The sequence below is a fragment of the Diabrotica undecimpunctata genome, chromosome 1 (assembly GCF_040954645.1).
Source record: "Diabrotica undecimpunctata isolate CICGRU chromosome 1, icDiaUnde3, whole genome shotgun sequence".
Classification (NCBI taxonomy): domain Eukaryota; kingdom Metazoa; phylum Arthropoda; class Insecta; order Coleoptera; family Chrysomelidae; genus Diabrotica; species Diabrotica undecimpunctata.
This window is the reverse complement of record NC_092803.1, coordinates 194,375,484-194,401,358: the sequence shown is the minus strand read 5'-3', so window position 1 is coordinate 194,401,358 and position 25,875 is coordinate 194,375,484. Positions and strand designations below refer to the sequence as shown.

General features: G+C 33.4%; 1 protein-coding gene across 4 annotated transcripts in view; it reads left to right on the top strand.

Moving 5' to 3' along the window:
* Positions 1–20,104, top strand: part of LOC140432817 (homeotic protein spalt-major-like) — a 407,769-nt gene extending 387,665 nt beyond the window's left edge. For 3 of the 4 annotated variants that reach the window (XM_072520938.1, XM_072520936.1, XM_072520937.1), the window contains one exon: positions 944–20,104. In XM_072520938.1, coding sequence (XP_072377039.1) covers positions 944–1,207 — 264 coding nt within the window. In that variant the 3' untranslated portion in view covers positions 1,208–20,104. The remainder of the gene's footprint in view (positions 1–943) is intronic. The other variant, XM_072520939.1, reaches the window with a different exon arrangement.
* The last annotated feature ends 5,771 nt before the right edge of the window (positions 20,105–25,875 follow it).

Below are 25,875 nucleotides of genomic sequence, written 5' to 3'. Positions count from 1 at the left end.
GAGTCTCTTCCAAAATGTGGTCCGAGTACAGATTGAATATAAGTGATGAAATTATGCACCCCTGTCTCACTCCCGTTAAGATTTTGACCTGATCTGTATGTTCTCCATCTATTCGGAACACCGCCGATTGATTCCAATTCAGGTTAGCTATTACTTTTAGGTCTCTTTCGTCAATCACTGTCTTCTTCAGCACTTCCATCATTTGTTCATGCCTGACTCTATCGAAAGCCTTCTTGTAGTCAATAGGACATGCAAAAACATTACAGCTGACATCTCTATATTTCTGAAACAATACCTGCACGTTAAATAAAGCTTCCCTCGTACCAACAACGTTCACAAATCCAAACTGATTGGGCATTTGTTCCTCGTATTTCCGGTAAATTCTTTTGTGAATGACTTTTAAAAACAGCTTCAGCAGATGGCTCATTAGGCTTATAGTCTTATAGTCTTCACAAACTTTTGCTCCTAGTTTTTTGGGCATTGGTACGAACTCCGATTTGAGCCACTCTACTGGTATTTTTCGTGCCTGGTAGATTTCATATATTTCAGTTAATATTTATATTTGTTTTGCATCTAATAGCCTCAGCAGTTCTGTAGGAATTTCATCAAGTCTCGGTGCCTTTCCATCCGTCATGTGTCTGGCGGCTGCCGTTATTTCTTCTGGTAGGATTTCGGGACCTGAAATTGGGGACCTGTTTTTATTTGAGTGCAATTATCCACGTATAGTGGTTTCTAATCTGAGTAATTTCTGGTGGAGTGCCATTAGAATCAAAAAGCTCCCAGAATACTCCTCGCAATGAAGTAAGCTGACAGCCTACTCAGCTATGAAGTCGACTCACTTTTTGATAATTTATTAAATTAATAATTTATGTTTTAAATCGTGTTATATTTAGCTCTCGAGTTTTAGATCTGTAAGATTTATTAACATATAAATTTGTTCCAGCTGAACGAAATATCCCTAGTCCAGAATAATCACAATGGACTGACCGGAGCCGGCAAATATAGCGGTCTCCTTGGCTTTGGCTATCCGCCGCCAGAAGCGATCCGATCTCAAGCAAACTCTCCCGAGCGGTCTGAAAGACCACCAAGCCATGAACCCGACACGAGAGGTCTCTGGGATCTCCATTTCGAGAGGAAAAGTGCTGCCGACGCGCCCAGGGAAGATCTATTGCCGCCGACAGCTAACAGGGAGGGATTGGCTGCCTGAAATCAGCGCCCCTGTGGCGCTATTCCTACTTTGCTAGTCTAGAGTAAGGTGTTTCAGATGGTGAATCAAAATTTTGTAATGAGAGATCAGAAAGGAAAGAACTGTGATGGTTTCATGCATTATAATATTTCGAATATATTCCTAGAAGGTAATATATACGAACGACAAAGAGTAAAAATTCAATAGTAACAAAAATATAAGGTAATCATATCAAACAAAATGTCCAATAAGTTTAATTTTAAAGACTATTTCTTTACTGCACAAAATCAATATGTCCTAGGATATCCTAATACACTATCGAGGTGAAAAAGAAACACACCTATCATCAGAATTCGAACACAATCAGATAACAGATTCCGATAAAATTTGGGATGTTTGGTCAACTATTTCCCAAAATATTAAGGAAATATACTGTTTCTAAAAAAGACCACCAGTAAAAACGGACTTCAATGATATTTAAAACAAAATAATCAATATTTAGTTTATTTTAACATTTTTTTAATGTGTAATAGCCATCAAACCCCGTCATAATAATTCCGTGAATAATGTCCTCAGTCGATAAAATTAATTTTACATCATTTCATATAAAATGCTGTTCACGTAAATAAATAAAATGATTATTACGTCAGTATTTTAATCACCAACTTTTTAAAACGTTTTACTACACATATTTTCTTAATTTACGAATATCTAATTGGATTTCTGTATTTAATTAATAGGTTTTGTTCACAAAAGTTGAGCAACCACGTGCGTCCTGGAATTATGTATCCCGCAGGATCCTTGCTTGGTGTATAAGTATTCAAAGAAATTATTTTTTTCTTTGCCTAATAGGTATTATATTATTTATCACAAAATAGAAACAGATGGAAAGACCTGAGAGACCTATGTCCATTAGTGGATGCGTACAAGTTCATGATAAGGGGGAACATGTATTTTCTATCTATATACTATTTGAGACACTTATCCAATGTGTTTTTTCTATTATTGTTTTCTGGGATCATATATCTAAACGTCCGTGAGTAACTATGCCCATGTCACCTATTCCGCAACATCAGTTTTGAACTATTGACCGATCTGTTTCTAGCTATTATATATACAAGCTATACGCTTCCGAAATTCGTTAGTGCAGAGACTTAGATGGGCTGGAAACATTGCTAGGATGTCAGATCACGAATACGCAAAGAGATTAACATTTTAACATAAAGATGCATACCAAACTTCACGTATACAGAGCAATTGGAGAACCAATTACCACATATGGTGCCGAATGTTGGACGATGACAAAGAATGAACAAGATAAAGTAGGCGTTGTGGAAATGGATTATCTTAGAAGGTCATGTCGAGTATCGAGAATGGAAAGAATCAGGAATGAGGAAATACGAAACCGTACAGGAATTAGAGATACTCTTTCAGATAGAATACAAGGAAGGCAATTACAATGGTATGGTCACGTGATGAGAATGGAGGAGGAGCGGTGGCCAAAGAAAGCCTTAATGTATGTTCCGCCAGAAAGAAGGAAAAGGGGAAGACCACCAAATTCCTGGAGAAGAGAAATTACAAAAACAATGCAATCTAGAGGCTTAGAAGAGGGAGATTGGAGAGATAGGAAAAGATGGAGGCTGAAATGCGGGAAGCGGCAATCGCCGTAGGACCCCCGTTATATGATGATGATTAACATTTTCAAAATACAGATTCTTAGGATTAGAAGATGGAGGGAAGTTGCCAGGAATCGACAGGAGTGGCGACTTCTTTGTGAGCAGGCCAAGATCCACAACGGATTATCGAGCCACTTATGATGATACGCTTCCAAAGAAGCTAAATCTGTTTTCACTTGAAGATCCATTTTGTATGAGAGATCATCCCATTCTCGGTTTACTTTTACAGTTTCTGGTATAGCTTCGCTGTTTCCACTACTTTTATATGTCTAATTTTCATACTCCTTAAGTTGTCTCTATCTCAGTTTAGGTCTGCCAGTTTAGGTTGTAACTATTAACGGATTGCTCTACTTTCTTGTCATTATGTCTCGATATTATCTAATTCTTTGTGCTTTTATTGCTCTAACTATGTTCTCTTGACCCATCCATTCTTATATTTCGTGATTCATCCATTGTCTTGAATCCTTCGTTTTCCCTCTTTGCTCCCAGTATTTTTCTGATAATCTTCATCTCAAAAACTTTCAATTGCTCTTCTTCTCTTGCTGTTAATGTAAATGTTTCTGCAGCATATACTACTATTGGTCTTATGGTCGTTTTGTAGATTTTCATTTTTTGTTTCGGCTTATGTTCTTATCTCTAAACATTTTTTTATTTTTATAAAATGCTGTATTTATCACTTGAATTCTTTTTTTTTATATCTACACTTTCATTTCTTTCTATTGACTAGTACTACCTATTATTTGAATATGTCATTGTCATATGTCAATTTGTCATTTGTTTCTTCTTTTTCTTGCGGACGTTCATGTTTTTTGTTTTATTTTCATTTATTTTCAGTGCTCTCAGTTTGGCTTCATTTTCTATTTAGTAGTTCCTGCGTTTGACAGCTTTTTTATCATCTTGTCTAGTGATACAATAAATAGTACCGTTGAGAGGGCATCTCCTTGTCTTACTCCATTTTTTATTTTTATTATTTCTGTTCTTTCTCTTTCGGTATCTATTATTGCTTCTGAAACTCGCAATTTCATTTCTATCATTCTCATAATTCTATTTGATATATTACTCTCTTGTAAGTCTTGGATCATGTTTGTTTTAGAAAATTCTCCTATTTCTAGCTGATAGCGTTACATATTTTTCCAAATACTTTCCAAAAACCTTTTTTTAATATTTTAGTCATTTTAGTCTAATATTAATCTTTGTATAAGAAAGTATATTTTATTCTATAATTTTTGCTAGGTCAGGAAATACATTATTCATCCTCAAGAGTCGAAAAACTTGCATAAGATTCGTCATAAAAAATGTTTATTTTCCTATTGATTGTTGACAAACAACCTCACACGACCAAAAATACTTTCACAAGCCGGTGATAAGTAAACCAAGCCAGTGTATTAGCATAAAAGTATTGCTTTATATAATAATCTAAAAAATATGCGAATTTTTGTAAATATTGTTGAAGGAGTTCACAGATTAGAAACGATTTAAAACAGATTAAAATCGCAACATAAGTGTTAAATTAATCATAATAAAAACGCAGCTGTTTGAAATAATTTAAAAGATATTTTTTAGTATAGTGGAATAATATTTCGCAAATGAGGATTCCTACGATCGTGAGAAGGGACCACACAAGTTAAAATTGCTTTATAGATATGAAGTAACTTGTTACTTTAATCCTCTAATTACCAAATGATGAAAAGCATAATTTCCTCTATGATGGAAAATTAATATTTTTAAGTTACACACATAATGATAATGACATACCTGGCAGAAACACGACCTGACACAGAGAGGACAAAAAGCATGTTATAAACAGCAGATATGAAAACACTTGAGAAAAACTGATGGTAAGACACTATGGAACAGAGCTAGAAGTACAGATATACGATGTAAATGCAAGGAGGAGGACATCAGGAACTGCGTAAGAAATAGAAGAGTAGAATGGAATGATCATATAAGCCGAATTACAACAAGTAGTAAAGACGGCAAAAGATGGTCCCCCAATAGAAGGACGATCAGTAGGAAGACCACGAAAACGATGAAACGACCACTTACTGGAGGCGCATTGAAAAACAAACAGAGTGATGCCTACGTAAAAAGAAGAAGAAGAAGAGAAGAAGTTACATAGATAATAGTACAGTCTTTAGAAACACCAATGTTATGATCGTGGAGAGAAAGAACTAACGCAAGTCTGCTCCATCATAAATAAAGAATGCTTATAAAGCATTCCCATACCATAAAGTTCAAGAAAATGTACTTGAAAGAAAATGTACTAACGCAAATCTTCTCCATCCTAAAAAAATAATGCTTTAAAATCATTCTTTTACCGAGAAATTCGGGAAAATGTACTTTTTTATATAAAAATGGTTATTACTTGATAATGAAATAATAATGCGCAAGATTCTGTTATAAATTATTTGGTAAACGCAATTCTAAATCAGATCAGCGTATTCCAAATAATACTATCATTATTGGCTTGAGAACTCTTTATAGATAATAGCGTTCCATAAAATGTTTCTCCATTCCAATCTCTTATTTTGTCAGTTTATTTAAAATTCTCAGAGCTTTTTTTTTAATATATTTTTTTTATTAGTATACCTATCAGTCTGTATGCACATTCTTGTTCTATGTTTAATTTCCATATTGATTTTATTTAGATTTGTTATCATTGTCTATTTTTCACTACCCTCCTTGGTCTTCTTATGACTACTGTGCTCTATTTCTTGATTCCCATATGCGTTTTTTTCTCTCCATTATATTTTACATTCTGCATCAATCCATTTTTTTTTAAAAACCTATTTCTACTAAAACGTATATATTGTTTTTCTTTTTCAAATAGTTAACCAAGAAAAACACCATACAAAAATTACAAAGTTCATTTGTCATTATTAAACCTTCACTAAGATTTTTTAAATTAAATGTCACTCTTGCGGTGATTATTGCAGCCTCTTCTTCATGGGTCATGAATTTAAAATTTCCTCCAAGTCGGTTTCAGTCAAATCTTCATCTCAAATTCAGTCAAATTCAGTATTATTTTGAAGGTTCGTCTAATGCAATAGAGCTTAAAGGCCTGGATTATTTTTTTAGTCGACATTATAAATTAGGAACGAATGGAAAAGTAAAATAATAAAGCATGCTATGTGGCTCTTGCCAAAGAACGTAACGTCCATTTGTGTCAAAATTTAATAATTCTGTAAAATTATCAAAAAAACTGACCGCGGTGAAAGCGGTCTAGCTCAAAGGAACCTTCACAGCAGACAAACAACGCCGATAGCTTTTGACAACACAATCTAGACGTAGTTGTAATAAGGTATATTTTACTTTTTTAGTCCACTTGCTGACGCTTTGACAAAGGAAAGCGAATGCTTTTTGTTTAGGTATGTCTGTACACAAAAATTCGAAAGTTACAATATGTTGGTCATGTAATGAGACATCCAGAGAGGTATAACCTTCTACACCTCATAATACAGGGTAAAATTGATGAAAGGAGAGACCCAGACCAAAGAAGGACATCCTGGCTCCGAAATATCCAAGAATGGTCTCAAAAGACCACGGCTAATTTATTATCGTTGTCGTAAACAAAGCTATTATTGCCAATATGTCTGTACCGATGTACCGATTCGATCCGCGACTAAAGATATCTTAGGCCGCGAATTTAGGAAATGGATCAAATTAGCATTTTAGATTTTGCTGTATATAAATACCATTATGTAATATAAAGATGTCCTGAAATCAAAGAAGATTGACTACAACGACCTCAGGATCATATCAAATTTATACTATAAACAGCGAGCAAAAGTACGTGTTAACGAACAGCTGTCAGAAGAAATTGAAATTAGATGTGGAGTAAGACAGGGATGCGTATTGTCGCCAATTCTTTTCAACGCCTACTCCGAAGAGGTCCTGAAAAAAGCTCTTGAGGGTGAAACAGCTGGAATAAAGGTAAATGGAGTTCCCATTAACAACATTAGATATGCGGACGACACTGTGATTTTAGCCGAAAACATTGAAGATCTTCAGAGACTGGTGACCAGAATAGCAGAGTATGGAAAAGAGTATGGTCTAACAATGAATGTCAAGAAGACGAAATTTATGAGAATATCGAAAACTCAAAGAAATAACGAGAGTCTTCTAATAAACGAAACCAACGTCGAACAAGTGGACAAATATGCATACCTGGGAACAATGATTAACTCCACAAATGATTACAATCAGGAGATAAAAATAAGAATAGAAAAGGCTAGAGCAAATTTCAACAAAATGAGAAGAGTTCTATGTACCAGGGATTTAAAACTGGAACTAAGAGTTAGGTTGGCGAGGTGCTATGTTTTTTCGACCTTATTTTATGGAATGGAATCTTGGACCTTGAATGCTACATCAATGAAAAAACTGGAATCATTTGAGCTGTGGGTGTACAGAAGAATTCTGAAAATATCATGGACAGAACACGTCACAAACAAAGAGGTTCTAAGAAGGATGAACAAAGAAATGGAAATTTTAAATTCAATAAAAACAAAAAAATTGGAATATCTCGGACATATTACACGTGGAGAGAAATACACCTTGCTCCAACTGATCATGCAGGGAAAGATCGAAGGAAAGAGAAGCATAGGGAGGCGTAGAATGTCATGGCTGCGCAACCTGAGAGAGTGGTACGGATGTACATCAAATGAACTTTTCAGAGCAGCCGTCTCAAAAGTTCGAATAGCTATGATGATTGCCGACCTCCGCCGCGGAGATGGCACTTGAAGAAGAAGAAGAATATAAAGATGGGGTAGTAAAACGTTTATTTTCTCCCTACATACTAGTCACTGTTTTTGTTGTTATATTAGATGAAAAAATTATATGTTTTTTAGAAAATATTCATTATAATAATATCATAAAGTATAAAGAGAAATTTATTATCTAATACAAAACTGATTTTTAAATTGCCCTTTCAAAGCTATCACCTTTGCATATTAAATACATAAAACTAATTTTTGTGCGTGTTCTTTATTATATCAATTTATGTGAAAATTATTAAAGTGTTTTAAATGCGTATATTAAGTATCTTCATTATTGGGTGTGTAATCCTAAAAACGGTTATAAATAAGCGTTTCTTAAATACGGTTCTTTTGCAATAACCATTTTTAATAAGTGGGTTACCACCCATTAATAGATTATTGTAAAATTCGGAATTTATGAAGATATTATTGATGTTAGTAGAAAATTAAGGAAAATTGAGAATTATTTTGACTATTATAGCCCAGTTAACAAAGGTATTTTATGTTGCCAAAAATACTAAACATTTGTTTATTAGATTTTGTTTGTGACAATGTTTTTTCTTAATGGGGACTACTTACATACAGTCAGGTACTTGACACTTTTATATTCGTTTTATATTCGTGATAGTGTAGTACTTCGTTTTATATCCTCGGTGGCGTTGTGTTGTATAACATCTTTTAATAAAGATATATTTGAATATTCATAAAGTATTTAAATTTACCAAGGAAAAGGTTTCGGTATTTGATTGTTTCACAAAAACTCATATAGAAATACCTTAAATCCATTGGACTTATTAGCAGAGTCTCCGTCATTGTCTTTACAAAGAATGGCTTATTTGAATGGCTTCGACCTCTTGGATGAGTACCGATCTAATGAACATGAAAATTTGTTTTCTGAAACAAAAGCCCTAAAATTGGTATTTCCACAACCAGAGAAAAACCCAATACCTTCCGCTGGATTACATATACAGGCCATATATTAACAAAAATAGCCAAACCCATAAAAAAGAAACGAATAACACCAGCTTTCAAAACAAACAAAAACTTGGGCAAATATATTAAGAACAACAAAAGCCAAAAGAAAAAGTCATTACACAGCGGTGTATACAAAATTAAATGTGGCGACTGCCCAAAAATTTACATCGGTCAAACTGGTAGAACTTTTAACAAACGGATTGCAGAACACAAAAAGGCTTTTGATAATAGAAAAACATATTCTACGTACTCACTGATTCTAATTCTAATATAAAAAATATGAATATTTTGTTTCTTATGACTTTGATTCGTTTTTTGTTTTAAATTTTTACGTTATAGTTATAAAACTGAAAATAATTATTGGACATCTTGTTTTAAATATATTGGTAGATATTTCTATATTTTTATGGGAAAAGAAGGTAAAAAATTAAAATTCTATTTATCATTTTATTGCTTTGTCTTACGTATCTTTGTTAAAAGATAAACACTGATTTTTGATGATGGCTTTGAAAATGGAGGAAGAAATATCCCAAGCAAAATATAAAAGATTTAGGGTTGTTTTTTTGGTAAGATCATTTAATTGAGCTTCTAATTGCTGAAATAAGATTATGTTCCGTTTGTATATCTAACATAATAAAGAAATATATAAAAAATATGTCAACGCATGAAACCTTCCAGCTCATTTCTTTAGAATCTCTCATTTGAATATACATATTCGTCACTGTTGTAAACAGAAAAACCTTATTTTTTCAGTATTGTAAGCCTATGCTTTCAAATATTTTGAGTTTTCAAAGAAAGCATATTTATTCACTAATTTTTGGTTGTGGAAATTAGAAGAAGTATTATTTTTTATTTGTAATCAACTAAAAATTACGGTTTGCTGTCCAAAAATGTTGAGGTTTTATTGTAACTGTCTAAACATGTATTACCACTACTCCGCGATTTTGCAGCACATGTTAGGCCCGGGCCTGACCATTTACCGTAATAAAATCTTTCATTTGTAATTTAAACAATCTACATGTAGCTCTTTATGAGGACTTTATGCCCCGATGATCTTTGCTATTTCTTTTTTATGGAGATCCTCCAATTTCTTTTTCCCCTTATTTCTATCCTAGTCATTAGCCTTTAAAATTACTCCAGGTTTTTCTTATTTTGTAGTACTTATACATATTTACATGTAGGTTCGTAGTTAATGAGATGAAAATTCACCCTTGTAAAATCTGTAAAAGTTCTAAAAATTCTGTGGTTTTCAAAATTGCTGTAAAAAGCCAGATCTGGACCAGCCTTTTTAGACCACCAAGCAAATAATAAATTCAACAAAATGAAGCGTATACAATATTCATAATTAATCAAACAGAAATAGTGGTTGATAGTATTTGTTTGCAATATTTAGAACGTTTCTATTACTACTACTTCTTTTATACATGTTCATTGATTATGAGAGAATTTTTTTAGATTATTACAAATTTTAGTATATGATTAGATGCTTTTGAAGAATATCATATTGAAAACTCAAAATATTTAGACAGTCTAGGCATTTTTTGAAACATCTTGTATGAACGGATTGGGGCAATGATGCATACTGTGATACAACAGCTGAAAAGCTGCAAAAGGGGGCTGAAAAGCCACCGTGTAATTAGAAATATTTAATGAAAAAGAAAAAATAGTTTATAGTGTCTTGTATAATATTAGCTGAGTGTACTATACCGGACTACTGAGGTGAGTGGTTTAAAACTAACTTCTTTTATGTTATCACTACTTTAGTTTACAGACGAATTAAGTAAAACATTTAATATTTAAGAAAGGTTGCTGTACTAATGTTGATTGCACTCAATTATTCGTTTTTCTTTAAATTTTTTGACACCTAACCTACCCTAACCTATAAGTTTTAATTGTCAATCTGAAACCTTCAATCTGTCAAGCTAAGTACTAAACTAAAATGTTATCTGCTGGATATGTTATCTATTGTTAATTCAATTAAGATTATTAGTTGTTATAATTTGAGGTGACCGATTCTGTAAAATCAAATTTTATCCATTAATGATCGCTGTCGGTTAAAACATGCAAAATATCTTCATGTAAAATTTCTCCAACAGAGAGTAGATAAGTAAATGACCTTCACACTGAGTATCTGCTTTAACAATTTATAGTTGCTATTGATTTAAGTTGATTTTACATTAGAATACTTTGATAGGCATGCTAGTTCTACAAAGAAGATAGAGAAGTTCTGATCAAGGTTCTAATCGTTCGGCTATATCTTTTTCTATTTGGCATCAAGAGTTTTTTCTAGTTAATCTAGTCGATTGTGTTGATCTTGAATAGGGAAAGCTTTTCCCTATTTGAGTCTTCATTTGACTGTAGTGATCATGGAGGTAATAATAGAGCATCCAATGGTTTGTTCTACCAGAAGCCTCTTCCGTCACAGGCATGCGAGTTCTACAAAGAGAATAGTGAAGTTCTGATCAAGGTTCTAATCTTTGGGGTATAGCTTTTTCTATTTGGCAATACGAATTCTTTCTACATAATCTTGTATATTGTATTGATCTTGAATAGAGAAAGCGTTTGCTTATTTGAGTCTTCATGCTTTGGCGGTAGTGATCATGGAGCTAATAATAGAGCATCCAGTGGTTTGTCCAGTCAGAAGCATCTTTCGGCAGAGTAGTTGGACAGAAGTTATGTCCTTGCAGAAGAACTCAACGATTTTTAAATGATCTATTTTTCCAGTAGGACTTAAAAGTCATAATCCTGTTTCTATGAGCTGTATGGTTATAAATCTAACAGTAGGTTGTTAACCTGGCTGCAGACCTGGCTGAAATACATGTCAACCATAACACAAGAGGCATACCATAACTACAATTTAGAAACAAAACACATGCGCTTGTAAGAAAAATAAAAACGTACTGGGAACGCTTTTCGAAAGAAATGGAACATGACTTTTACGGTCAGCAAAAGGAAATATGGCGCTTTATAAGAGGTCAAAGAACGGAGGTAAAGGAACTAATAGAACCAAATTTGTTAAATACTACGCTAAAATTTACAACTAAACTTCTACAAGTGCTAATAATTCAGAGGATAACTTTAGCAGATGAACAAATGGGTTTTCGTAGTGGAAGATCGTGTACAGATGCAATATTCGTTATAAAGCAAATTACTGAGAAATGACTTGAGTATAATAGACCAGCATTTTTGTGTCTGATTGACCTAAAGTAAGCGTTTGAAAGAGTAAGATTCAAAGATGTAATCTATCTTCTGTATAATAGACAAGTTTTCCTAAATATTATACAGACTATCGAAAACATCTACCAAAACAACAAAATGGAAGTCAGAATAGATGGGCAACTTACAGAACCTATCGAAATAGGCAGTGGAATGAGACAAGGGGATTCATTGAGCCCCATGCTCTTCAGTTTGGCCATGGATGAAATCATCAAAAGCGTTAACAAAGGAAGAGGCTACAGAATGGGAAACAAAGAAATAAAAATACACTGTTACGCAGACGACGCAATATTGATAGCCCAACATCAAAATAATTTAATATGAAAATCTCATCTTAGAAAACTAAAACAATAGTAGTCAGCAAAGAACCAACCAGATGTAAAATAGAAATTGATAGCATCAGTATTGAAAAAATAATGGAAATAAAATGGGAATTACACTGTCTAGCTATGGCGAAACAGACATATTAACACTGAGATGAAGTCAAGAATTTATAAAGCCAGTGTAAGAATAATAATGACATATGCCTCAGAAACAAGACTCGACACAGCCACAACGCAAATTTGCGTTTCTTGGTCATCTGGCCATGAATGTTTTATTAGCTGTAATCCTAATTTCTTTGTAAAAGACTGATGCGAGAATAAGTCTTTTTTACCAAAGTTGGTAAGAAATTTAGACTAAGAAATAATTATAATAATAATTATAGTTTCTATAATATCAAGCATTGAGTGGTACATTCAATGTCTCCAAGTACAGTGATCAAAGGCTTGCCTCACCATTAAATATTTCATTTTCTGGAAGCATTTCTGTTATGAAAGAGCAAACTTAAAGTTTTCCGTGATTTGGTCAGAATATTGGTTGTGATTATGAACTGCTGTTCTTTTTTTAATCTTTTGTGACTTAAAATTTATCCAGTTCTTCCACACAACGTTTTGTACCATTTTATTAGTATCAGTAACTCCATCTTAAAATAATAACTTTGTATATATTGCTTTTTCTTATCAAGTTTGATACTTTTTTTTCCAGAGTCCGCCTACACTGTTCTAGTTTTTGTTAAAAAACCTCTATAACGGCTTATTTTGCTACGCCTACATTATCAAGAATATCTGAGAAAATAATATTTACTTATACTTTGTCGCAATTTGCATAAAATGATGTTTTAATCTTTTAAGTTATTATTCAGTTGGTCGATTTAAAAATACCTGCACCTAGATAATAAATAACGGATTTGTAATTTAATATTTTTTTATTGTAAATTAATTCGGAAGAATTTTTCACGACTTCAATATTCAATAAGTAATTTTTAATTGCTTTATTTCGTAATATATTCAAGAGTTACGTGTCTATGCGAGAAATTCCATATATATTCTAAAATTAAAGTTCCTTGATTTGTTAGTTATTGTTGTTCGACATAGTTGTGAAAGTCTAAGAAATTTTAGAGCTCTTGATTTAAAAAAGTTTTAGATCAATTCATAATCAAAGTTATTGCAAACATTAAAAAAAATTATTTGAAGAAAATGTTGCATATGTTTTTCATTTTGTGGAGAATTAATTTGACATATGAGCCTATTTCTAAAAGGAGTACTAGAATGATAAAGAAGCTGTGGCGCACCCAGGGGGGGTTTTGGGGGTTAAACCCCCCCCCCCAGGGCATATAAAGTAAACAATATATAAAGAATAGTAGAAAAATGTAACTTGTCTTTCACACACAATACAAAAAATCCAAAACGCTGATTGAATAATTAAATTACCACTTTAAATATGTAGAAAACAATAATTATTGTATAAATACGCAATAATTAATAATATTTTTCATTATATTTAGATATAGATACCTAATATTAGGATTATAAAAAATTGGACAGAACGAGTCTGTTGCGAGTAGCATGCGCCTACAGGACTGTATCTGCGGCGGCCTTGTTGTGTATCACGGGTTGTGTTCCTCTGCATGTGTTAGAGCAGTAGAAAAGAAAAGAGACATCTCTATCGGAGAAGAAAGCATTTGACAACAGCTATAAAAAAAAAGAAAGGGAAAGATCAATGGAAAAATGGCAAGAAAAGTGGAACAACAAGGAAGATGTTGCTCAGTGGACAAAGATGCTGATCCCGAGCCTAAGGGACTGGGTAGATTGTCTGTTTTAGGGCGTATCTTCATAGGTTCAGAAAGACAGATGCAGATAAATGCCTATACTGCGAATATTCCGACACTGTTACTCACACAATGCTGGAGTGTAATAGATGTACAGTGGAGAGAAACAGAATGTATAAAGAAATAGGTATGAACCCTGTGACTGTAAGAGATGATCGTAAAGATGACAGGAAATACGGAGGGATGGAATAGTGTTCACAATTACATCCAAGCAGTCATTAAAAAGAAAGAAGAAGAAGAGAAATACCAACCGGGCTAATGACAGAGATAAGATCTAATTACTATTTTAATGGGAATAAGTCGCAATTGAAGGTTAAAATAAGTTTATTGACGTTTGAATTTTTGATCTTTGATCTTGCACTGATAATCTTGTTTATACTCCAACAATTAATATAAAAAAGAATAGCGGTTGGTACAGAAGTACATCTAGCCTTCATCGACCTAGAAAAGGCGTATAATACAGTTCCAAGACTTAAATTGTGGCAAGCTTAACAACAACTCGACATTAGTCCATACCTTTTAGGAATAATCACAGAAGTATACAGGGATAACACTACTTACCTAAAAATCGGATATAGACTATCAGAGCCAATAAAAGAAACTAAAGGACTAAAACAAGGATGCAGTATGTGACCCTTACTGTTTAATTTATATATTGAGGCAGCCCTCCAAAATTGGAAAAACCACTGCCAGGGAATGGGAATCCCCATAGGAAATGACGTACTGTTCTCCCTAAACTTTGCGTATGACCAAGTCATCCTAGCTCAAGATTCTTATAATCTAGAATTTATGATAAAGTGTCTATAGAGAGAATATTTAAAATGGGGGTTACAAGTCAGCATGAAGAAAACAGAATATTTACTTAATTATCAGTTCAGATGCAAGGTTTGAAGTGTTGATAGACGAGGACGTGGAAATCAAACAAGTGAAAAAATTTAAATATTTAGATCCACTCATTGCTAAGAACGGCTTGGGAGAAACCGAAATTAAACACGAAGTAATCAGGGACGTAAAATTGTAGAATGTCTGAACTCCTTATGGTGGGATCACCACATTTCCAAAAGGAACAAAAAAAGAATAGGGCAAACCATGGTTGAATCAGTTCTTTGTTCTATGACTCTGAAGTATGGACAATTAATGCAGACCTGAAGAGAAGATTGTTGACAGTTGAAATGGATTATTTGAGAAGAAGTGCTAGAATATCAAGGCAGGAAAGGAAGACTAACGAATCTATAAGAAATAACATGAATGCTACAGAAACGGTCATTGACAGAATAGAAAGAAGAGGTTCAAAATGGTTTGGACATCAATTGAGAATGTCTGACAAACGTTGGCCCCAAAAACTTCACAAATCGAAGCCCCCTGGAAGAAAAAAAAGAGGTAGACCTCGACGCTCTTGAAATGAAGGAATTAGAAGAGCGATGGAATCGACAGGTTTGGAGGAGGAGCATGCCCTGCACCGGGAGGATTCCCGGAGGAGAACGGGAATACGGCGATAGCCGTCTTCAAAATGTATTGTATTTACAAGTTCGATTAATGTCAAACGTCAATAACCTTATTTTAACCTTCAATTTTGGCTTATTCCCATTAAAATAGTAATTACTTTAAAATGCCACAAGAAAATAGCTTCAGAACAATAGATAAGATCTAGATAAGAGAAGGGAGTGTTCCAAAAATGTCGTCAGCCTTACAGTGGCCATCCCACTTTCGGAGTACGGCACGTGCGACAGTCAACTGCGCATAAGTAAGAGAGGGTGGTTTTAGTTGGTAGGTAGGATAATAGATACCTGAATCTTTGGAACTGCTATCTTTAGTACTTTAAATTAAACTAAAATCCAAATTGTAGGGACTCAACATGGAGGTAGCATAAAAAAATTTCAAAACCCCCCCCCTAAGACAAATTCTGGGTGCGCCACTGTAAAGAAGGACTTACAATCTGTTCAATATTAACTTTTTTTGGGCAGTAGGTATCTGCTTATCATCAGGCCCCCGCTATAGCACAGTACCAAAATTGTAGATGGTGACAATATTTTCAATGTACCTAGACCTTTGCGGGTTTGAGGGGAAAGGAAATCGACGAGTCACAGACGTGCGGTTTTTATTAGAAAAATAATCAGGATTTTAGAAAGAATTAATTGTTATAAAAATTATTTTCGTATTTTATAGATGCCTTGGAAGAAGAAAACCTTATGTCCATGAGAGTGGTCAAAATTCTGCATTTGAATAAGAGATTGTAAAAACTCTTAATTCTTTTTTCTTCTGCTATGAATAGCACCATTTCTAAGCTTAAACATTAGTACCATCGTGTTCTTGGTTCAGCTACTACTCTCCTTCTGTTGTTTAATGTAGAGCTCTCAATTCATCTTGCCTATATCTCTCGTTTAACATCTCATTACCATTATATCTGCAAAGTTGTTTGCGTGCTCTAATCCACCTCAACACGTCATTTACTTCCACTTCTCCTCTATCTAAGCTACTTATTTTGCTCCTAAGGGATATTAGATTGATATGTATCAATCTTTTTCGGCCACTCCCATTATTCTTGTTGTTACTGATCTTTTGCCTCTCGATTCTATGGTGTACATGATTACAGGGCATTTTTTCTAGATTCTGCTCTTCCTCTTTATAGTCATTATTTTGTTTTTTTCCATACAATGTCTCTCAAGTAGGTTATGTACGAGGTTGAAAATCGTATTTGTTTATAATATAAAGATGTCATGTTTCTCATAGCATATTATTTCAAGGGATGACTCGCTTATGTTTGTTGGTTGTTATCATTTTATTTTTCCGATGGTAAGGTCCCAATTATCTTATAAAATCAAAATTTTTGGTAGTAAAAATTGATATCAACAAACTTTAAACAACTTTTCTAGCAACATAGTACTTCAGCCTTTCTGTTTTACATATCGTACATAAATCACATGTTTTAAATTCAACAACTTACAATATTTTTAAATTTATAGGAATATCAAAATCTATGAACGTATTTTTAAAAAAAAGTATGACAGATTTTTGTTCTGTTGACGTTTGAACCACTCATCTCAGAATTTCGTTTTGCCGTGTTAATATAAAATGTGTCCAATGGACACTTTGGCAATGCCAGTATTTAGCTTTACACCCTGTATATATAAAGAACCTAGAATATAAAAAGATCACTGTATTGTTATAGATGTTGTCCATTTTTGTTTAGCATGGTGGCATTCTATGTACATATTTCACTGTGTACCATAAGACTGTTTTTATTATTAATATTATTTTCATTATGTCTTATAATATATGCTTGTTCGAGGATGAAGGAACAGTTTTTGGGTGCCAGCATCTTCAATAAACTAACAAAAACTTTGACAATTGATTCCTGGAGTTAAATAAAACAATCATCCAAAAATAAATTAAAATAGGATCACTACAAACCTTTATTTTAATTTGTGTAAAATCATTAATTGTTTAGAAAAGTCGTATTTGTGTGATACGACATCTGTGAGCTATATTTAACGTTTCACATTAATTTTTATCGCATAAAACGCGTGAAAACTTTTAAATACCTTGGCACACAAATTATTGACCAATCGGATCCACAACAAGAGACAAAAACCCGAATACAAATGGCAAGACAAGCTTTCGTGAAATTCAGACCGCTCCTATGTAATCAAAACCTAAATTTCGAAATACGCTATAGAATGGTCAAGTGCTACATATGGTCCATCTTGCTTTATGGCATGGAAACGTGGACTTTAAAAAAAACATCTGTCAACAAACTTGAAGCATTTCAAATGTGGTCATTGAGAAGAATGATGCGCATACCTTGTGTGGATAGAGTTCGAAACGATGACGTCCTTAAGAGAGCCGGCGTGGAAAGAGAACTCTTTAAATTAATTAAAAAACGCAAGATTGGTTACCTTGGGCACATATTGAGAGGAGCAAAATATGAAATACCACAGTTAATCCTACAAGGGAAGATCGAAGGTAGGAGAGGAGCCGGCCGCAAACAATTATCCTGGTTAAGGAATATTAAAGAATGGACAGGAATACACAATACAGGCGAGCTTTATCACGCCGCCAAGAACAGAATTCTAGTAATGAGATAGTCGCCTACGCACTTTGGTGTATGGCATGTTAAGAAGAAGAAGAAGATTAATTTTTAGTGCCAGCTTCAGAGAGTAAAAGAAAAAATAGACTGCAATTTTTAAAGTCAATGTACCTAGAAGCAAAACAAATAATTAAATAAATACATACACCATTCAAACCATAATAGAGAAGATCCCCTAAATATTATAAAAACTATTGACAACATCTACCAAAACAACAAAATGGAAGACAGAACAGATGAAAAACTTACAGAACCTATTGAAATAGACAGCGGAATAAGACTCATTGAACACTATGCTTTTCAATTTAATCATTGATGAAATCATCTAAAGCGTTAACAAAGAAAAAAGAATAAGTAAAAATACAACAGACGACGCAATATTGATAGCCCAAGATGAAGATTGACTGGTCAGAAAGACTGGTCCACAGATATAACATAAGATCAAAAGAATTTAATATGACAATGTCATCTCAGAAAACTAAAACAATAGTAATCAGCAAACAACCAACCAGATGAAAAATGGAAATTGATGACATCAGTATTGAACAAGGAATGGAAATAAAATACCTTGGAATTACACTGTCCAGCTATGGAGACCTGGACAGATAAGTAAAAGATTAAGTATGAGAAGCAAGTAGAGATTAAGTCAAGAATTTATAAAGCCTGTGCAAGACCAATAATGACAATGCCTTAAAAACAAAACTTAACACAGCCACAACAGAAAGGCTACTGGAAACAGCAGAGATGATAGTATTGAGAAGAATTACAGGAAATACACTGAGAGATCGAAAGAGAAGTGAAGACGTTAGAAGAAAATATAACCTACAGCGTATAAACGAATGGACATTAAATAGAAAAAAAGAATGGAATAACCCCATAAGCAGAAAAGAGGAGACCAATGTTGTCAAAATAGCAAGAGATAAGTCATCAATCGCAGAAGAAGCAAAATATGGAGTGACAACTTTCCATAGAGGTATTAATCCGCCAATGAACAAATAAAGAGGAAGAATAAGAAGAAGTTATTTTATGATTTTGAACCTGTGGTGGTTTATATTAATCCGACCAGAGATTATGACATTATCTATCGCTCTGTTTCTCTCTCTACCATTAAATTTGTCATGGACTAAGATGGCCAGGTCATTTGTACAGCCCAAGATATTATGTCATTTGTTACTGCTTATACCTGTATCGAAGAATTTGTTAATTTCCATTGGGAATTGCAGTATTGCAGCTACTATTGTTATATACGCAAATAATAAGTACCTGATTTAATGCATCTTTCTTAATGTTTTTTTTAAATAATTTTCCTTTGTTTATGTTCGTTGATTTGGGTTTTGCTTCAATGACTAGTTTGGCCTATATATGCATCGTCTCTTAACAAGAAATAGTGTAGAAGAAAGAACCTGACTACTAGAAGGTCAGTTAGTGATCAAAAACTGATGTTTATCTTTTTTATACGCCAAGGATTTTGTTCTTGTTCTCATTATTGTTGAAAATTCAGCAGCTGAATTACATCTACTTATTGTACATAACTCCTAAAGATTCTAATATAAATGTAGTGAAACCTTTAATAATGACTTATAAATAACTTCGACACTCAAAAACGGCTTGGTCTCAATGTGAAAAATAATTCAATAATAAAAGTTAGTCTATTTATTATATTTATAACTCTACTGAACATATTAAAAACAGTTTCTGTAACTGTTAATAAATTTATTATAATAGTAACATGACGACTAGGAAAAACCAAAAACTGTTCCCGAATCCTTCATTCTATCCACTCTATTCCAGTACAAACTCCCTTCTTGTATGTAAAATTCAGCAAAATTATACTTACAGACCCGTCGAGGGTCACTCATACGTATCTAAAATTGAAAAGGACAGAATTTTTTAATATAGATGATAAAAATGATGTAATGTAAAATGTAAACTCTGAGATTTTTTAGTTAATTGAATGTACAAAATATTTGTAACTGGTAATGTCATGAAACTATGTCTGTATTTATAAATCCGTACAGCCAGTTGAATCCTGTTTAATTATAAAATATAAATATTTATCACATACGATTTGCTTTGTTTTATTTTTTTCTTCTACATAGAACCTTATCATGAAGAAACACAAACAGAAAGAGTGATGCAGTTCCTACCATGTTGGTCAACGAGAAAAACCTGGACATAATAGTAGAACTGTTCAACGGTATCTATACTACGGGAATCATCCCTAGGGAAAAGTTGACATCAGCATTTGTGTGTGTGCCAAAGAAAGTGAATGCCAAAGATTGCAGTGAATATCGAACCATAAGCTTAATGTCACATACCTTGAAAATTCTGTTGAAAATTATCCACCCCAGAATTCACTCTAAACTGAAGCTGGATATTAGTGACACACAATATGGGTTCCGCAATGGTATTGGTACCAGAGAGGTACCAGAGAGTATTTTCCTTCAACGTGCTGACGCAGAGATGTTTGGATGTTAACAGTCCTCTTTACGTCTGTTTTATAGACTACAATAAAGCATTTGATAAAGTAAAACATGACCGACTCATGGAAATTCTAAAAAATAAAAACCTAGATGAAAGAGATTTAAGGCTAATAAAAAACCTTTATTACAATCAGCGAGCAATAGTACGAATTGAAAAAGATACATCTGAAGAAATGGAAATAAAGAGAGGAGTCAGACAAGGCTGCATACTATCACCTCTATTATTTAACGCTTATTCTGAAGAGGTAATTCGAGAAACTCTGGAAGATGAAACAATCGGCATAAGAGTAAATGGAGTCTTAGTTAACAACATCAGATATGCAGATGACACAGTAATAATAGCCGATAGTTTACAAGACCTGGAAAGACTCATAAGTAAAATTGTAATGTGTAGTAAGGAGTACGGACTCTCTGTCAATATCGAAAAGACGAAGTTTATGAAAATTTGTAAAAACAACCATTAATATTAACAAAATCTTGATAGTAGAGGGCCAGCAGATCGAAAATTTAAAAAAGTACAATTACCTAGGAACACTTATAACAGAAAATAATGACTACACTGCAGAAATCAAAGTCAAAATCGAAAAAGCTCGTTCTAATTTTATGAAAATGAAAAAGGTCCTATGTGGCAAAGACTTAACATTAGCTCTTAAAGTATGCCTAACAAAATGTTACGTATACAGTGTACTATACTATGGACTGGGATCATGGACGTAAAATCTAGACACAATGAGACGATTTAACGCCTTTGAAATGTGGACCTATAGAAGTATTATGAGCGTTTTCTGGGTAGATAGAGTTACGAACAATGAAGTACTGAGAAGAATAGGTAAAGAGAAGGAAGTTGAACTTGCAATTAAAGAAAGAAAGCTACTATATCTCGAACATGTAATGCGGGGCGAGAAATATGGCATCCTACGACTCATAATGCAAGGAAAGATAGAGGGCAGAAGAAGCATCGGAAGAAGACGAATTTCATGGCTCAAGAACTTAAGAGAATGGTTTGGATGCAGCTCAAAACAACTATTTAGAGCTATTGCCTCAAAAATTAAAATAGCTATGATGATTGCCAACCTCCGTAGCGGAGATGGCACCTGAAAAAGAAGAAGAAGTTCCTACCATATACATTATCTTTTATGTCATACATAAAATATATAAGAGGACAATAAGAAACTTTGGTGTAATTAGAACATAATATAGTGATATCTCGATACATGTATTTGCCGATAAAGTTGTGACATAACAATTGTATATCCTCTTCATTTTGGATAGTTTGTTGAAGGTAAGCGTTTTTTTCCCAGCAAGTTTTGAACTGTAATGCAAGTGATCGGTTTTGAAACAAAATGTTAAAGAGGGCATCTGTACTTAAAGCTGTCTTCATTCCAAGGTTGGCGACCTAACTGGCAATTGTAGCTTTGGAAAGAGCAGCTTGAAAAATTTCTAGAGATGAGAGGAGAAACCATCTCCTTAGGTCCTTACCTTCACCTATAGAGTCAAAGTAATTCGTATCGTTCATTTCTTAATACACGAGTCAAATAATAATGTATCTTTCTTCCTTTGATGTTGTTTAAAAATTCTTTTGGATCTTTAGTTTTAGCGATGACAGAATTTAAAATACACACTCAACTAATAATATTGACTAAAAACATACTAAAGGTGGAAAGAAAATTCGGATACAAAACAAAATAACTGAAATAGATGTGAAAATGAAAGTACGGAAAGATCACTGTAACATTTAAAGAAAACTTTTTAAAGAGCGCAGAAAAAGCATTGCAATAATATTATGAATTTTAGAAAAGCTTTTTAAATGTGTTAAAAGTGTTTCATAGTATTAACATCACGAAAAACTTGTACTTTTGCAACGCAGTGGTTATTACATTTATAAATATGCTTATAACCCTTATCAGTACTTTTATAATACTTTTATGCGCACTTTTTAGTTTTTAGGCTTTTGCAAATATTTTTCGACGATTAATGACAGTTTAACACTTTTTAAAGTATTTTTTGAACGATTTGAGAAGGCTACTTCTATTGAATCCTATTACAACTTTTTTTGTCACTCAATGCTTGCTCACATTTGAACAAAGCTTTCTCAACGCCTTTAATGGTTTTTTACGTATTTTTGACGCTCCTTTTGGTGGTGGCGATTCATGACTTTTTTTACCAATAAACAATTTGAATTTAGAGATAAAAATCGCCTATCTACTGTCTTCCTCATAGATGTCATAACATTGCCATTAACGTCTTTAGATCTAGGATTCGATTCAGGCTCCTCTTCTGCTTATGTGCCCAAAAGTTCATAGGTTCTCTCTGAATTACCAACTGATTACCTCCAATAATGCACATGTATGCAATTAGACGTATCTTCGGTACTAGCTGTTTTTTCTATCCCCTTTTCCTCCATTTTTGTCCACCAAACCATAAGTCTCTATATTCCGAAATACTGTATAAATCCGTAGATTATCTATACTTTGTTTCAAAGTAACTAGCCTGTAAAGGGTAAGATATGCAATGCTAACCTTATGGGAATTTCGCCAAGACGTTGCCAGTTTTATGCAGTGAGCGATGGCGTTCTCTATTGTCTATCTTTCAAAATAAACGGAATAAACCAGGAGTTCTCAAAGTCTTCACATACAATTTTATGTAATTTACAAATATCGTTTGCTAATAATTTTACATAATACTATACATTATTTGTTTCTAATAGTAACTTATCAACTTTTATCTTTTATTATTAGTTATTATTAGTAGCAGTAATAAAATGTGCATTAAATAAACATTTGTTTCAAAGTTTAAAATAATTCCGGTAATTTCTACTAACTGCCAAATTTAAAATGTTATTTATGTCCCTGCGGTGCTAATTACTGCCATAATGTCTAAGGAATTTGTAATTTTGGTTGATATCAACTGCAAATACTTTCTTCTAAGTTATTCAGTAATTAAAAAGCAATTAGAGTAATTCTTGTACATAATATGTTTAAAAGCTTGATACATCCAGGGCCTTAATTAGACTTTATTTATTTTTCGGGGCGCGTAAACATATTCGAGTTACGATTATTTGTACCATCTTGGATGTACTGTTCTTCTTCATGTAGTTCCTTCTCCTATCGGAGGTTGGCTATCATCACAGCTATCCGTACCTTATTGGCGGCTGCTCTAAAAAGATCTACTGATCTGCAACTATAACACCCTCTTAGGTTTTTCAGCCAGGAAATTCTTCGTCTTCCTATGGATATTAATTTTACCCTTGATTTTACCTTGCATTATGAGCCTTAATATCTCATATTTCGCACCTTTGGTACTGTGGCCTAAATATTTCAGCTTTCTTGTTTTGTTGTGCTTTATGACCTCGCAATCCTTTTGTAGCCTTCTTAACACTTCTCCATTTGTAACTCGTTAGGTCCATGGTATTTTCAAAATCCTTCTATAGCACCACATCTCAAGTGATTCCAACTTCTTTATGTTATCTACTTTTAGTGTCCAGCTTTCCATTCCATACAACAAGTATGGAAAGGATGTACTGTTACTGTTTTGTTATTGTTATTATGGCTGTTGTTGTGATTTGCTGTTGGCAATTATTGTTATTTTCTGTTGTTGGCTAATGTTATATTTGACGCCGAATTTTTACCGCAAAATGGAGGAAATTGTTCAATGGAAACGTGAAAAAGCTCTGAAACTTTCAGAGAAGCAAATACTAATGAATATTATTAATTATCATCTTAATCAGGATAACAACGATTCTGTATCAAGTGTAATTAGGAAAGTGTCAGAAATGAGTGGTGTTTGCGAAAAGACTCTGTTCCGCATACGACAGAAATATTCATCACCTGCTGGATTAAAATTTCCAAAGAGCAAGCGCAAGAAGCGAAAGGTTGGTAATTCTCGTGACAACAAGTACGATGAAGGTGTCAGGGGCCAAATTCGTAGCATAGTTCATCAATTTTTTCGTGACAATATACCACCAACAATAAACACCATATTAGCTGTTGTAAATGTCGAAGAAACTTTGCCCAACTTTTCACGGGTGACGCTACATCGCAGCTACAATGGATGGACCGACCTTCGAAGATTGGTTCGAAAATAACTTGCTACCTAACAATGCTAAATTTGCCAGAAACAACTGTTGTGGTAATAGATAATGGCTCCGATCACAACAGAAAATCAGAACAAATTTCCAACATTTCAACACTAAAAAAAGATATTCAAGATTGGCTTCTGTCAAAGGACCTATTTTTTGAAGAAGACTACCTAAAATGCGAGTTACTTGATATAATCAAGGCCTTCAAAGCAAAATATGACAGGTACATAATAGAAAATATTGCCAAAAAGCACAATGTGAAGATTATGAGGCTCCCACCCTATCACTGTGAACTCAATCCCATCAAAATGGTTTGGAGTGAAGTGAAACGGTATATAGCTGGACGCAACGCGAGTTTTAAAGAAGCTGAAATGCGAAATTTAATTACAGCAGCGTACCAGGTCATTACGCCAGAGAAATGGAAAAACTACGTAAACCACGTAGGTAATGGCAACAGAAAAAAAAATGTGAGAAATTGACAATTTGTTGGATGATATCGAACTAATTATTATAAATATAAATAACGGAGATAGTGATGACAGTGACGATAATAATGATGATGATGATAGTGAAGCAGAAACTAAATGTGACAGCGATTGACAGAAAAAGGAACTAAATATGATGGTGTACAATTACGATTACTTACACACGAAATTAAATACAATGACTTCTTTTATTTTCAACTTATTTATTAGTTTTATTTTCGGATATTTCTACGTTTTGTTACTGCCAACATATACAATGCCGTTTTTAAAAGTCCTTCCCCCCTTAACTTTTGAACTGAACAATACATAAATAAAATGTTTCTTTATATTTTAGTTTTATTTTATTCGATTTTATTTAAATCTATAAACAAATGGTTTGTATCGCTAGCACATACTGTAGAATTAAAAACAAACTGCTTGTGTGACATAAATAAAAGGCATTTCTTAATTTCTATTTTATTTCAACTCAACACAAAAGATGGATTAGGCTAAGTAGTCAGAAGTGACGTTTATTTTAATACAAGTTTGCAAAGAACTAAGGCATCGATGTTGTGCATTTACCCTGTACAGACTAGTCACTTTGAGACAATCTATAGGTTGAGATTTCTCAAGAGGTTTTCAGTTACTTTTGTTCTTTTTAGATTAAATTCTTACGTCTCCTCTTAGTTTTATTCGATTTTATTATCTCCATTCCTATTCTTTTCTGCAATAGAACCTTTTTAACGTGTAGCCATCTTACAACATAAATAAACAAAAAGAGGCAGTAGGTAAATGTATTACAAAAAA